The sequence below is a fragment of the Mustela nigripes genome, chromosome 3 (assembly GCF_022355385.1).
Source record: "Mustela nigripes isolate SB6536 chromosome 3, MUSNIG.SB6536, whole genome shotgun sequence".
NCBI classification, from domain to species: domain Eukaryota; kingdom Metazoa; phylum Chordata; class Mammalia; order Carnivora; family Mustelidae; genus Mustela; species Mustela nigripes.
Window position 1 is genome coordinate 51,548,003 of NC_081559.1, and position 16,613 is coordinate 51,564,615.

Consider the following 16,613-nt stretch of genomic DNA (forward strand, 5'->3'; position numbering starts at 1 on the left):
GGACAAATTCCTTTGTACAACCCACAGATTTTGAATTAGCTGTCTTCTGTGATGGATCGGGTGGCCATATTTTAATGTACAGAAATAGTCTGAAAGAAAGAGACTGTACCTTTTTGGGTTTTTAAAACATATCCAAGAAGAGACAGCTTGTATTAAACAAAACAAAACAAAATGAAACACACACAAAAAAACAGGCCTTGGAGGCATGCAGAGGAAGGTTTAAATCCTGACCTCACAGCCTAGCTCTGGAGTGGCTCTAGGTATCCTGTCTGGCCACTATTGGTGGTGTGGAGATAATCAAAAGGGATATAGTGATGACTGAAGTCCTAGAGTACTTAGCCCAATGTCTGGCAAGAAGTAGTAGCAGCAGTAGTAGTAGTTATTGTATTATTGTTGCTACCATTTACTGTTTTCTTATTAAGTCAAACATTATGCTAGATGCTTTATAACAATTATATTATTTAAAAATCTCAACTCCAAAAATAAAATAAAGATCTCAATTCCATGACTTCAGTTTTGTTAGGATCCCAACTGAAAATGGAAATTTACATGTAGAAAGTTCATGTGATTTACCTGTGCGTCATTGAGCTCGCTATTAAAGTCAGGATTAAAATAAATGTTAGTCTGACACTAATGCTCATTTTTTCTTTAAGCTAGAAGGACAAAATAAGTTGCATTATTATAGTTTATTTATTCAGATCGCTTTCTTTAAATAAGAGGTGGAGTTGGAGCCTATATGTTACGTCCTAAGGATAATATGTCCAATAATGAAGCCCTTTACTCTTAAGCTGTTCTACTGAAATGGGGGCAGGAGAGATGGCAAAAAAGAAACAGTTAAAAAATTCAGAGAAATAGGGGAGTCTGGGTCGCTCAGTTAGTTAAGTGTCCAACTCTTGATTTTGGCCCAGGTCATGGTCTTGAGGTCCTGGGATCAAGCCCTGGGCGGGGCCCCACACTCAACAGGGATTCTGCTTGAGATTCTCTCTCCCTCTCCCTCCACCCCGCCCCCGGCAACCCTCATGCTCTCTCTCAAATAAATAAATCAATCCAAAAAAAAAAAAAAAAAATTCAGAGTAATTAAAGATACCCTACATGAAGTATAGAGTCATGCTACAAACTGCTGCTTTAAAACCCCTGATAAATTAAAAAAAAAAAAATCTGTGAGATATGTTAAATTTTAAACTTTTTGGGATATTATTGTGCTGTAGTTTTCCACTTTGAAACCAGCCTTAAAGAGATGCAACCCAGCATCTGTTTCCATGGAAACAGAAGGACAATTTTACCAAGCACTACTTCCCAATTTGATTTTGCATAGTCATGTATACATAATTTAAGATGGACATTTTGATAATGAGTTTGGGATGAATTGTTAATGGACAGCAGACATTTACTTAAAGATTTTCTTTCTTACTGCCTGCCATTAACCATTTTTAGAAGAAAGTAAAAAGCTATCTTTCCTTATATATGAGGGCATTTTTTTTCTTCCCAGATAATATCTCAAAGTGGTATCCGATGTCCAACCTACTTATCAAGATAACAAATTATTTCTTTGTGATATGTATATTTTTCATATGTACTCATCACTAATATAAAATGAATTTGGTAGGATTTAACAGTTCACAATTTCCTTAAGTTTCAATGGTGTTCAAAGCCTATTATTTTATATTGCAGTGTATTGGTGAATAAAAAGTACTCTGTTAACTTCTCTTTATAACTTTTTTAGCTATATTGAAAGATGCAAATATGATATTCTGTTTCTCATTATCCTATATCATCACCAGAATAATCATTGGGAAAATTATTGATATCAGTACCTTAATTTGTTATGTTTGAATTTTACTCAGGTAATGGAAATATTCTTTAACCAGCCCATGAATTACATGCAATTTCCAATGGGAAGTTAAAAGCTGTGCAATTGCTTTGAACTAAAACCTTTAAGTAGCTTAATGAAGCATGTGCCTTTTAGGCTCAGTAAGCATATCATAATGGAATAAAGAAGTCAAGTTCTTTGCAGCATTAAATTCTTTCCTAACCAGCCCTTTAGCTTATATAGATTTAACATGTCGGGTTTTGATCTTGTAAATATAAAGGTGAATTCAAGTATGATAGGATTGAAAAATGGGGATTCTAAAGTCATATTTGGGGCCTATGACAGGCTAGCACTTTGAGGAAAAAAAAAAGTATTGTGAGCTATGTAGGGCAACAGGGAGAAGTGGATTTCTTTAACCAAATGACTTAACTCTTGGTGCTTAACGGCTTACATTTGCTTACGATTTACATCTTGCTTCAAAGGTGTTTAGACATCAGTCTCTGCGTTTCTGATTGCCTACTCAAGCTCAGAACTCCTTTTCCTTTTGTATCCTTTAACCGTAACAACTAGTTAAGATTCTGGTACATGTTGGGACTGTATTCCATAAATTTTGTTAAAAAGCAAATTTATGTAACTAAAAATAGGCACTTGAAGCTGCTCGGCCGCAGGGATTAAGGGTACCATCAGTGACTGCCAAATTCAGACATGAAAACGCTTAGAGATTTACCCTCCGTTGGTAATCAGGAGATCTATTTATAGATTCGCAAATTCCTGACCTTTCGCTAGGATAACCAGCGAGGAAGGCTCCTTTTAGATGACTTACACAAATCAGAGCATTCTCTTTGCCCACAATTCTATTTCATAAACTCTTTGTGATCCAGTAGCTCATTTTCAACCTAGCATAACTGAACAGGCTTTTGTACAGAAAAAAAAAAAAAAAAAAAAAGATGTTACTCTTCAAATGTTAACTTTAAAGACTGCTGGGCTGTGTGGCCCACCTGTGAACAAAGTGAGTGAGTTTATCACCTGAAAAAATATTTTTACTTCACACTGCTGATCATTAGACTAGAATTAATTCTCAGTTTATTACTCAGGTAGATATTGGCACAAACAATTGGCAACATACTCTTTGCTAGTTGGGCATTTACTGAATTCTCCCAGTATTCTTGTTGCTTGTTTTTGTTATCCACTAAAGTAAATGTAAATGTTCGATTTTCCACGTTCTTTACTTTGTGTGTGTGTTGAATAGGGCTTAGTCTATCGTGTAATCAGAACTTTTAAATCTTGTAGTAATTAATCAGGGCTTTCTATTGTATTTATTTGTTTGTTTGTTTGAGAGAGAGCCCCTGGGGTGGGGGGTGGGCAGCAAGGCAGAGGGAGACAGAGAATCCTAAGTAGATTCCATGCCAGGCACAGAGCCCTATTCAGGGCTTGATCTCACACTCCTGAGATCGTAACTTGAGCTGAAATCAAGAGTCTAATGCTTAACTGACTGACCCATCCTGGGGCCCAAGCAGGGCATTTTAAACCTTGGTCTGCATAAGCAATCAGCTTGCATTTGTTAAATACATAGATACTGCACCCATCCTTCTGATTTATGCACAATTTGGTAAAGAGAAAATACACTTAAATGCATATTCACTAGAGCAATTATAATATGGAAACATTAACATTAAACTGGAATTCACTGCAAATGTGCCTATTTTCTTTTCTTTTTTTTTTTTTTTTAAAGATTTTATTTATTTATTTGACAGAGAGAAATCACAAGTAGACAGAGAGGCAGGCAGAGAGAGAGAGGGAAGCAGGCTCCTGCTGAGCAGAGAGCCCGATGCGGGACTCGATCCCAGGACCCTGAGATCATGACCTGAGCCGAAGGCAGTAGCTTAACCCACTGAGCCACCCAGGCGCCCCCTTCAAGTAAAGAGAAACCAAACGAGGTTGACATATGTAAAATAATGATAATGAGTAACATAATGTGCAATTGAAGGATAAGCATGTGTTGGAGTAATTAAAGCAAAAAAAAAAAGCTAGCTTAAGTTTAGATTATTATCTTTAGAATGGATTTTACATACTGCTTTTGAAATGCAAAGGTATGAGGCTGAGGGGGAGTATATGCCTCTTTTTTTAAATTGAGAGTTCTCATTGTTTCTTGCTGTTACAATCCAGCAGAGGGAGCATGAGCTAATGAACAAACTGTAAGTGGTAAGAACATTACCAACGATGCTGCTGAGTAGAAAAATTTAGAAAAAGTCTTGCTGATTTCAAACATAAAAACACAAGTGGGAAAAATATCTCAATTTTATGTCATTAAAAATTGTTTTCAAGCAATAAAAAATTATGTGTAAACAAAGGCATCTCAAAGTAGACAACAATTAAAGTTAAAACTAAGCTCTGGCCCTATGCCACATAGTCCAATCTATACCATAACATAAAGAATGATTCGAAAGAATTTAACAGATCTGAGAACTACCAGTGTGCTCTACTTATGTGGATATAGTTCATAAAACAAAATCTGTAAGAAATTTCTAATGAATGAGAGATCATCAGTGGTTGTTTGCCTAGAGTTTTCTCAGAGTTACTGGCGTGGCCAAGTAATTGGTGTTGTCGGATAATATGGTACAAGTGACAAGATCAGGGTCTTTCCTAAAATTTGCTTTTTTGCTTAAATAACATTCTGTGAGCTCCCAGGGTATTCTTAGAAAGGTTCTGATGGGAAAATCACATGAGATCGTCCTAAATCAGATCATCCTTTGCATCTCAAATATAAGGAGCATAGACTGAACCTTTCTGTATGCCAGTATCATAATTTGCAGTAAGATTTGCTTGATGAGGATTGTCAGTACACATTTATGACCATTTTTATATTTTGAAGATAATATAGCAGATTCCTATAGTTTTGGGTTCATTGACTTGAGAAAAACCTAATGTACACTAACCTGCGTTCTCAGTGTGCATGCATTTTTTTAAAAGTCTGAATATTATAGCTCCTGTGACATAAACCTTTTTTTTTTTAAGATTTTATTTATTTATTTAATAGAGAGATAGTGAGAGAGGGAACACCGGAGGGGGAGTGGGAGCAGGAGAGGGAGAAGCAGGCTTCCCACTGAGCAGGAAGCCTGATGTGGGTCTCGAACCCAGGACCCTGGGACCATGACCTGAGCCAAAGGCAGACGCTTAATGACTGAGCCACCCAGGCACCCCGACATAAACCTTTTGATATTGTCTCTATTTAGATGAAGTGTCTCTTTTATTTATTTATTTAGTTAGTTAATTAGTTGGCTTTCATAACTCCTGTTCCTGACATTCTATGTCTATCCTATTGTGTCTAATGTCATCCTGGCCATAGCTAGAAATTATTTACATGACCTCAGCCCAGGAGTGTGGCACTTAGCATGTAGACTTGGTCCCCTAGGTCTGATCCTAGTCTTCTTTCATGTTCCTTGTTCCATGTGTCTTCACTATTGTCTGAATGACCAGTTGTAACCTTTACTCAGGTTAGCTACAACCCAGCCCTTCTTGCTCCGTCCATACCTCCTTTCTGACAAATACTGCCTGCCTGTCTGGATGTCAGAATTATAATAACTTTCAGTTCCTTATTTGGGCAAATTATTTAACTTCATTGTATCTTAATGTTTTCATTTATGAAATGGGGGTAATAGGTTGGTGGTAAATTACCTATTACATAGAAGTGCTGAGAACAGCACATAACACATACAAGTACAATTGCTAATTATTATTATTGGTGGTTGTGGTAGTGTTAGTCACCTCATCTCATTCTGACAATTATCCTGAACCCCTGATTCCTATTTGTTTTTAGCCCAGATCCCAAGTCTAGCCAACCTCAAGCTTTGACTTGAGTTTCTGTTTTGTATCTTCTTAGCCCCTGCTATATCCCTAAGGGGCAGAATATTATATGGCCAGACATGATCAAACCATTTTGTGGAATAGTTAGAACACATCCAAAATAGCACAAGATTCTTTTCATGAAGTCCCTAAATCAGTCTGTCTTAGAAAAACATATATATATATATATTAGCAGCAGTGACATAGTTGAAACAGAAAGTGCATCCAGGATAGCAAACCAAAAATCAATGAAAAACACTGACCACAGAATCAGGTGACAGGTATTCTCACAAATCCCAAAATATGAGCTGTCAATTTCATGGCCATGTGATACTCTGTGGAAGGAAAGGAAAAGAAAGTGATGAGATGCCTGATGGAAATGAGACCAGCTTACACCCAAATTGCCAACAGATACTCACGAGAAATTGCTTCAGGCCAGTTGGAGAATAGTAGGTGAAACTGGGAGAGGTATTTTCATACAGTCCAATTTGTAAGTCAGTGAAAAGTCTCCTTTCTAATGTCTGAAAGGCCTGAGCACCCTGAGACCTGTGTGGATGTCTTCAAATTCACTAGTGGAAATTCTTCTTAGGAGAAACTTCAAGGAGTAAAGCACAATCGAGACAATATTTGTAGAGACAATAGGGACAAAGAAAATGGGAGGTCCAGATGAAAATAGGAGCAATGAACAGAACCCAGAGATCTCAAAAAATAGAAGGCATTTTTTTTCGACTCTTCAGATAAGTGCAGGAGCAGGAGAGCTAGACTTGCAAAGTTAGAAGTGGTCTCCAGTGTAAACCTTTCCTGTCCCGGACAGCTGGAAACCTTTGACCTTCAGCTTCCCTACTGGGTACTAAAGGAATCAGCTTTACTATGAAAACCTCCCGTTCTTTCCACCAGCATCCAGAATTTTCAGACTGATTCACAAAATAGCTAAGCCTTCAGCTAGCAAGTACTCCATTGTATGCTCTTGATACGGGGGGGTTTCCACCCTGAATATACATTCAAATCATTTGAAGAGCTTTATGCCCTCTCCTGGTCCTACTCCAGACCATTTGGATCATAATCTATGAGGGTGAGGCCAAGCAGAAGTATATTCTAAAAGCTTTCCCAGAGGGACCCACTGAAAAAGAAGTTACTTTAAAAAGAAAAAGTGATTGTAATTGTAATGTCACCATTTAACATCAAGACACTGCACACCTCCCTCCAGAATGGTAATTGCTAAACTTCACTGCACATTAGAATTACCTGTGGAGGGGCACCTGGGTGCTCAGTGGGTTAAGCATCTGCCTTCAGCTTAGGTCATGATCCCAAGGTCCTGGGATCAAGCCCCGCATCTAGCCTCTGGCTCAGTGGGGAGTGTGTTTCTCCCTCTCCCACTCCCCTCCCCCCTGCTTGTGCTCTCCTGCTCTTTCAACTAAATAAAATCTTAAAAAAAAAAAAAAATTACCTGGGGAAGAATTTAAAACCCCAATGACCATATTACACCCTCTACCAGCTAAATGGGAATGCATGGACTTGGGAAGCAGGCAACAGGATAATTTTAAAGATGCCAGGTGATTGCCCAAAAAAGAAAAGAAAGAAATGGTCTCCTGATCAAACCCGTCTCTTAAAAGACCAGGAGAATTGGACGCATCCAACAATAAGAACAGCAGCGATAGTGGAAGAGACTGGACACAATAAGAATAAAGAAAATAAGGAGGAAGATGATCTCTCTACAAACAAGGCAAGAACATCAAAGCTTTGTGCTCATATGAGGAAGTTCTAGAACCTAGGTGAGGTTCGGTGGGCTGAGGTCCGGAGCCGATGACCAAGAAATAATTCTTCAGACATCTTTGGTGCAAAAAATTACCCAATTTCATAGCCATAAGTAGTCTGTAGAAGACACTGACAAGAAACAGTAAAGATTGAAATCCATCATGGTCTATGCGACATTCCAACACATGTGGTCCTTACAGCCAACTTCCCTAAAAAATGGTTTCCAGTTGCATTTTAATTCAATCGGGTACTGGTTTCGGCCGGCTCCCATGAGAGGTCTCCCGGCCAGAAGTGGCTAGACCAGGGATGTGGAGGGGATCACATTAGATCAATCAGGAGGAAACCTCACACGGGAGTCTTAAGATTGGCAGCCGTCCTGGTGACTTAGGTGGCTGTCCCGTGCCCAAGAAAGACAACTTCATATAAGAACAGGAATAAAGAGAGGGTATCAAGTTTCTGGGTCCTATTGCCATTCTGGCCAGGGTACTAACTTACAGCCAAGAGGCAGACGCTCTCCTCCTCCTGGAGCAGCCACGGGCTAGAGGATTACAGCCTGAGCAATTGACATGCAAGTGTTCCAATAAGACCATACTCCTTGAAAAGCCCTGAAATGAGCGTAAAGGAAAAGGAGAGAAAGTACTCACCAATTTTGCACTGAAGCTCAGAGTCCAAATGTAAAGACTCACAGCCCCACGTTCGGGCACCATATGAGGAAGTTCTAGAACCTAGGTGAGGTTCGGTGGGCTGAGGTCCGGAGCCGATGACCAAGAAAGAATTCTTGAGACATCGTTGGTGCAAAATGGTGGTTTATTAAAGCACGGGGGCAGGAAGAGCTGCTGCCCCAGATTGTGAGGGATGGCAGGTTATGAACCCTGCGGATGGGGGAAGGTGAGGAAAAGGGGGGTTTCAACGGAGTTTTCATATGCTAAAGAGGGCCTACATGGTGCCAGGATACCGGAGGCCTCGCCCTTGTGGCTTGATCAATGTTGTCTTTAGACCAGCCATTAACATCAAGATACTTGGGAGACTTTTTGATGGGATGTAACAATCCTGCTATCAATCATCTTTGTTAGTGAGATTTAGGACATTTGTAAGCCAAGGGAGACTCCTGTCTTGCAGGATTGTGATCCCTGCAAGTTAGCTAATTGCTTATTGTCCATGGCAGTCAGGGCTGCCTGAGGAATGCTACACATATGACTGAGGGGGAGCAGATGGAGAGGGGGTGCAAGGCGCCAGCTTTTACTTTGTCTTCAGCCAGCTTCATGCTCCCTCATCACATAGATGGGAAAAGGGCAATCTAATATTTCAGAGCAAGCTAAAAGAAATTGTGTAATGATAAAATGTACAAAAGAACACTATAAATCAAATTTAGAAATACCTCTGAAATAAGGGTCAGAAATGCAGTAAGGATTTAGAAATTAAAGAATGAATTCATTTAGAAACAAAGGCTAAATTTGAAACATCACATGAGTCAGTAACCCCAAAACCTCAATAATCCACTTTTAATAGAAGGTGGCATATAGAGGGATAAGCAACAAGATCCAAAATAATAGGATTTCCTAGTGAGAAAAATCAAAGTAACAAGACAAAATGAACATTAATACTTATAATTAAAGAAAATGTGCCTGAAATAAAATTGAAACTGCATATTGAAAAGGAATGCTGGGGAACCTGGATAGCTCAGTGGGTTAAAGCCTCTGCCTTCAGCTCAGGTCATGATCCCAGGGTCCTGAGATCAAGCCCCGCATCAGGTTCTCTGCTCAGCAGGGAGCCTGCTTCCTCCTCTCCCTCTGCCTGCCTCTCTGCCTACTTGTGATCTCTTTCTGTCAAATGAATAAATAAAATCTTAAAAGAAAAGAAAAGAAAAGAAAAGAAAAGGAATGCTGTCTATCTGAAAGAGTGATACAGAATGAATAATATTAAGATACATTGTGGTAAACCTATTGAACTTTAAAAAAAATAAAATAAAATCAGTTTGGTGTTCAAGCAAGTAGAGATTTGTAAAAAAAAGAATAAGTTAAGGAAAACCAGATTATCATCAGACTTTTCAAAAGCAGCTATTTGCGTTAGAAGTAAATAGCAATAACATTTTAAAGATACTCAAGGAAATAGATGGTGAGCCAAGGACTTCATATATACCAAATTGATTTTCTAATACAAAGGCTACAGATATGTTTATCAACATGCAGGAAATCAGAATATTGTTCCTAGTAAATAGAAAATCATTTGTCCATTTGCTCAAGCAAAACCTGAGAATGCTTCTTGATTTCTTTTCCTCTTCTCATAGCTTATGTCAGAGTCAATTGCAAGTCTTATTTGGTTCTATCTTAAAAACATCCCAAGTTTGGTCATCTAAGTGGCTCAATTGGTTGAGCGTCAGGCTCTTGGTTTTAGTTCAGGTTATGATCTTAGGGTCCTGAGAGCATGTCCCAACCACCACCCCCCACCTCACCCCAACCCTTGGGCTCCAGCTCCAGGCTCTGGGCTCCATGCAAATCTACTTGGGATTCTTTCCCTCTGTCCCTTCCTCCCCTTCTGCCCCTTCTCCCACATGCACTTGCGCTGTCTCTCTCTCTATATATAAACTAAATAAATCTTAAAGTAAAAATATCCCAAATTTGACCTATCCACCTCTGCTGTTATCCTGTTAGTACAAGCAGCCACCATCTCTAGCTGGCATGACTGTGAGAGTCCCCGTAAGTGTTTCTCTGCTTCCATTCCTGCCTCCCTCTAATCTGCTCTCCACACAGCAGCCAGCATAAGCTATTAATAGTCATCCTCATGTGTAGAAACTTATGATTTCCTACATGATCTGGTCTTGGATACCTCTCTCCTCCACCCTTGTTCACTACATCCTGCCCCATTGCTAGCTTATGTCAACCAGTTTTCTCAGCTGCAGAGAACATCTGTTTGCTATTCCCTCTCTCTGGAATGCTGTTCCATACACATGGAAGTCCAGCTGCTCTCTCAGTTTACTAAGGTATCTTTTCAAGTATTGTGTTCTCCGGGTGGCCTTTCCTAATCCCCTATCTAATATAGTATAGTACTTTGTCTACTCTTACTGTGTTTGATAGTTCTTCACAGAAGTTCTTGATCTTCTGTTATACTATGAATGTATTTGTGTATCATACTCTTTTCTTCTAAAATACAAACTCCAGGGAATGGACTAGGTTTACTCTGTTCACTTCAGTATCCTTAGTACCTTAAATGGTACCTGAAGTATACATACTCTCAGTAATATTTGTTGAGTGACTGAGTACATTCATTCATAAGAGAGGCTGTAGACCAAGTGTATCTATTATAAAAAATAGATAATGGAGGGACGCCTGGATGGCTCAGTGGGTTAAAGCCTCTGCCTTCTGCTCAGGTCATGATCCCAGGTCCTGGGATCAAGCCCTGCATGGGGGGGGTCGGGTGTCTCTGCTCAGCAGGGAGCCTGCTTCCTCCTCTCTCTCTGCCTGCCTCTCTGCCTACCTGTGGTTTTTGTCTGTCAAATAAATAAATAAAATCTTTGAAAAAAAAAAAGATAGTGGAAACCTGGTGGCTCAGTTGTTAAGTGCCTGCCTTTGGCTCAGGTCATGATCCTAGGGTCCTGGGATGGAGCCACCCGTCACTCCACAGGAAGCCTGCTTCTCCTCTCCCACTCCCCACTGCTTGTGTTCCCTCTCTTGCTGTCTCTCTCTCTCTGCCAAATAAATTAATAAATTCTTCAAAAAAAATAAATAATAGGCTCTTACTGGGAACAAAATACTTTGGAAGCATTCTTGTTCTGTGCTTAATTTGTCAAAAAGTAGGATGATATGAATCTATCATGTCTCTTTGAAATGCTTCTCTCAGAGTATGTACTGGCTTGAAAATGGCTTTGAATCTTCTGTCATTCAGCAAAGAGACAAAATTTTATAAATGACTCAGCTTCTAGCCCCTGTAATTATTAACCACTATCTTTTCAAGTACCGTGAATCTAGCCAAGGTCCTTTGAATCAGATTACATAGATTACATGTAAAGGTGAATTGATCATTTTATGAGATATTTATTCCTGTGTTATAGTATTACACTCTCCCATACTTTTTTTTAGATAACAATACCAATATGTAATTAACAATATGTAAATAACAATACATCATTTTACTGTTTCTCAAGAAGTCTGTCTTTTGTGAAATGTTAGCAAGAAAAGTTCATATAAAGGACTTAAAAATAAACTTGTATGTGGCATACTGATTAGATTATGTGAAACATAAACAGACTGATACATGGCATCATCTATCAGTTGTTACCTTTCTCACTCCTGTCCTAGCTACAGGTCCCGAAAAATCTTTAACCTTTGCATATAGGCTCTGTATCCTCCAGTGCTTGAACCAACCTACACCAGATAACCCAAACTTACCAGTATGGAACTTGAACATCATTTTTCTTCTTGAAGCTTGTAACTTTTCTCTTTATTTTTTTAAATATTTATTTATTTTAGAAATAGAGAGAGAGTGCACAGGTTGTTGGGTGGGGGGTGGTGATCAGAGGGAAGAGGACAAGGGAAGCACATTCTCTGCTTAGCAGGACAAGGGACTCTGTCCAGGACCCGAGCTGGAACCAAGAGTCTGAAGGTTAAGCTACTGAGCCACTCAGGTACCCCCCCCCCCCGCCCGCCTTTCTCTTTGATAGTCACGGTGTGTTCTGTCCTTTCTAATGGATTGCTGCTCAGATTTCTGCATGGGAGCATCTATAATCCTGCTCTAAATCTCAAGGCATTGGAACAAGGCTTGACAGTTGTGCTCCGTTCTTTCCAATTCTTGTAAAGTATGAACTCCGGTCCCCACTCTTCTCAGTTGCTGACTGGGGCCTTAATGCAGATCACACCATTTTTCCCAACCCCAGGAGCCATTACTTGACTTTGGGGCTCTGCATCATACAAAAAAGTGATTCATATATACCTAACCCATCCTCTTGAGAAGTTTTTGATCTTATTAATTTGCCAATATGAAGAAATGAGTGCTTAAAGCATAGATAATTAAACAGATACATACAAGTAATGTATGAATGAACAGTAAAATATGCATGTTCTAAGAAGAGTCAGAGATAACTTTTCAGAAACAGAGTGGACAGATATCAATACATACTTGGGGTTTAAACTAATAGAAGAAATTAAACATTCCATTTTTTAGAAATGCCATTTTTTAATTTATTTGTGCTTGATTTAGTAATTTTAGCATCTTTAAATTCAGCGAATGGCTTTTGTAATTACATGTGTCTCAAATACTTATTAACATTATGTTAATTATGGAACTAATGCAGTATTTGAGTATAAACCAAGAATCTTATGTTTGCAGTTGGCAGTTTAATCTTGTTTTTAAGGGGTTTTTAATGTGAAATTACCATTTAGTCTTGTAATAGCTTTTCTTAGGGTCAACTCTTTTCCATTAAGTTTGGCATTAGGGATGAAAAAAGATGCATGACTGTGTTTCAGCTACAGAAATAAACAGTAATTAATCTTTACTAACATAGGATGGAACATCTAGTAATAAAACAACCTAAAAACACATTAATTTGAATATTTAACAAATTTGTTTCAAATCCTTTGCATATGGTACCATGGGAGTTCAAGAATAGACTGGTTTTTTGAATGGAACTTGGCAACTGTCCTAATTTTAAGAGGATATGGAGAAGAATGACTAATTTGTAATGTTTCCCCTTTCTCTGATACTGTGCTATAAATGAGGGGTGCCTCATGATTAGATGCTAATGACAATGCCATTGCTGTTCACATTTACTACCATAGGAGATAGAAATTTACACAAAATTAAGACTGGACATGGAAAAATAAATATTTAAAACAGTGTGTTCTTCTAGGGGAAATTTCCTTGCAAACATGCATCATCTCATTATCAATATACAATTTGATAACACCAGGAAGATTTTCTCTTTTAAATCACTATCTGACTTCTGTTTTCGTGTGTTTCCTTTAGATAAGAAATGTTGAAACCAACCAGTGTTTAGACAACATGGGTCGCAAGGAAAATGAAAAAGTGGGTATATTCAACTGTCATGGTATGGGAGGAAATCAGGTAAACTCTCTCTCTCTCTCTCTCTTTTTTTAATCAACTTCATCTTTGGGGGGAAAGTATTGCTGTGAAAACTGTCACAGTAAACCATGACTCACATGCCAAAACAGTAAAGTCTTAGCTTAGGAAATTAATGGACATTCAAATCAAGAACTACTTTGGCTATCTTATTAATCCCACTATCTTAAGAAAACACTACAGAATTTAATAAATAAATACTATAGCATTTAAATAAATATAATTTAATAAGTGAGCCCAATTAATGACAAATATTTTTGAAGATAGCCAAATATTTTTGACTGATCTCATTTCACCATATATGAGCAAATGAACAGTACGTTTTATTCTCTTAGCCAAGTAGTATAAAATAATCCCTCAAGAACAGTGATGTTTTCCAACAGTGATTATTCTAAATTTCTTTTTTAAGTGTTTATATATATCATGTTTTCTATAAATTTCTGAGGTTCAGTAAAGTTGAAAATGCGTGATAAGCACATCTGTTAGATTTCCACTTTGGCTCTCTGAAGATGCCCTTTGAACCAGGTAAAAATGAAATGTTTAAACAAAACTGATGGTTGATTAAAAGGCTAGGCCAACCTTTTTGTGTGTTGCTGTCCAGTTATCAGAGACCTGTCGGACTATAACAGGGATCCTTGTACTCTCTTTAATAAAATGTTTGACAGTGGCTTGGCAAGGTGGGTCGTGTGGAGGCTGCCTAGCCCTGAGCCTTCAGGTGGAGCAGCCCTACTGTTGTGGCCATTTTGAGAGACAGAATTTAGAGATTGTAGGAATTCATAACAGAGTTTGAGGTAGCTAATCTTCTATAGACAAATTGTCCAAAAAATTGAGGAGAAACATATCAGTGAGTTCTTCATCTATTGTATTAGAGTGAAATTAGAAAGTAAAAATTATTCTGTGCAGCACAACATCATGATTATATTGGTAATGCAGCTGGATATAATGGAGTACTATGCAGCCATCAAAAAACCCGAAATCTTGCCATTTGCAAGGATGTGAACGGAACTAGAAGGTATTATGCTAAGCAAAATAAGTCAGTCAGAGAAAGATAATTATCATATGATCTCACTGATATGAGGAATTTGAGAAATAAGACAGAGGATCATAGGGGAAAGGAGGGAAAAGATGAAACAAGATGAAACCAGAGAAGGAGACAAACATAAGAGACTCATAATCTCAGGAAACAAATCGAGGGTTGTTGGTGGGAGGGTTTTGGGAGGGATGGGGAAGCTGGGGGATGGACACTGGGGAGGGCGTTTGTTGTGGTGAGCATTGTGAATTGTGTAAGACTGATGAATCACAGACCTGTACCCCTGAAACAAGTAATACATTATATGTTTTAAAAAAAAAATCTTCAGGGAAAAAGCAGTAGCCCTGTTGCATTTTGACCCCATACTTCAAATAGGACCTGTGTGATTAAATGAAGAACATTCAAAAATTAAATTTTCCTCTTAAAAAAAAACAAAAAATTATTAAAATCCTAATTAGTATTCTAAAATTTCAACTTAAGCAGAAAAATATTTAAATCAAACTTTCTAAATTACAGCATGGAAAAATAACTTCACGAAAGAGAATAATAGGAAAAAACAATACAGACAGAACAATGGCAGAGCATTCACAAATGGTCCAGCTTTTATATTGATTCACAATGAATGTGAGAGACTTCTACTACCAAAACCAATAGAATCCCAGTGAATTCATTTGGAAATGGCCAACAACTTAACTGTTCGTGGTCTAACTATGCAGAGTTTAATTTTTTCACAAATGGAAGTAAGAGATCTGAAGGTAGTCAACTCTTGACATTTGTTTAGGTCTTCAGTGACTTTGTCAAGAAATCAAAAACTTTCTAACTTTCCATTCTTCAGTCCTTAAAATTAACATTTATCATCAGGTGGTCACATGAGGGCTGCTGAAACTCCAGACATCATGTCCACATTCAGGGCAGCAAGAAGTTGGGGTAGAGAAGAACTGCAGGAGTCATGACTGACCTTTTACTGGGAAAAACAAAACTTCCTGCAAGCCATGGTGCAGGCCTTGTTAGCCATCAAGGCTGGAACATCCCCCCAAGTGTGGCTAAGTATGCTGGATAGGTAGTCAACGACGGGTAAGATTGGTGGGGGAAATATACCAACCTAAGACAGGATGCAGATCATTGATATCTGCCGTCTGATGACGGGTAAGGATATTCCCCGCCACTGACAACCTATGACAGGCACGATCCCTGCCATAAAAGAAAAGAGAGGAAGATGTCGGAGGCAGGCCCCTGGCCAGGGCAGCCTCTGCCATTAAAAGATGGCGCCTGGCTAGTTGCCAAGTTAGGACTAAGCAGAATGCCCAAAGAGGAAGTAAACAGCATTGGTTGCTAGCAAAGTTGTTGTTTTGGTGCACAGCCTGATTTGCTCCCTCCTGTACCCTGCTCGTTGATTGGTCATGTAAACCTATATAAGTGTGTAGACTTGCGGAAATAGAGAGAAGATACGTCTGAAAAAAAAAAAATGCTTTTTACCCCCTTCCCTGTAAGTCTCTTTGGCCAGAAATATGTTACTTGGATACCTGTAGCACAAAAACACAGAATATTTTACTACCCTTTCATGTGTAAATGTCCTTACAGTTCATTTACCATGGATACTGGATGGACATGTAGAACTGTCTCCAGAATGTGTTTCATCAGCTGATGAAAAAAGTCAGCTGATTGTCTGCACCTTGATGACCTACAGAATTCCAAAAAAGCACAGTATTTGTGATTTCATCCTAATCTAAGGCAGATAAAAATGAAGATAGGAAATGAAAAGGAGGATAATCAGGATGAATTATGCTCATTGATTTTTAAGTTGCCATAATTAATATTAAAAAATACAACCAGGCAGACTTGTATTTGTCTACAGGACACAAAACAACTGGATCATAAATGTTAAAAACTACATTACTCATTTACAAGTGTTCAATACCTAGAAGTTATGCCACTCTACCATAACCTTCTTATTAGCAGGGACTATGTCTTATTCTTCTCTTCATCTCTAGTACTTGGCCAAGGGCCTAGGATATAGTAGGTAACTAATAACCAACAGTAGGTAAATAGATGAAAGAATTCAAAGTCAGAACAATAGACTTGGGGCACCTGGTTGGCTCAGTG

The 16,613-nt window shown here is 38.5% G+C and overlaps 1 protein-coding gene across 3 annotated transcripts in view; it reads left to right on the top strand.

Moving 5' to 3' along the window:
- The window catches only part of GALNT13 (polypeptide N-acetylgalactosaminyltransferase 13), a 533,010-nt gene that overhangs the window by 475,549 nt on the left and 40,848 nt on the right, over positions 1 to 16,613 (top strand). For all 3 annotated transcript variants that reach the window (XM_059393983.1, XM_059393985.1, XM_059393984.1), the window contains one exon: positions 13,367 to 13,465. In XM_059393983.1, coding sequence (XP_059249966.1) covers positions 13,367 to 13,465 — 99 coding nt within the window. The remainder of the gene's footprint in view (positions 1 to 13,366; positions 13,466 to 16,613) is intronic.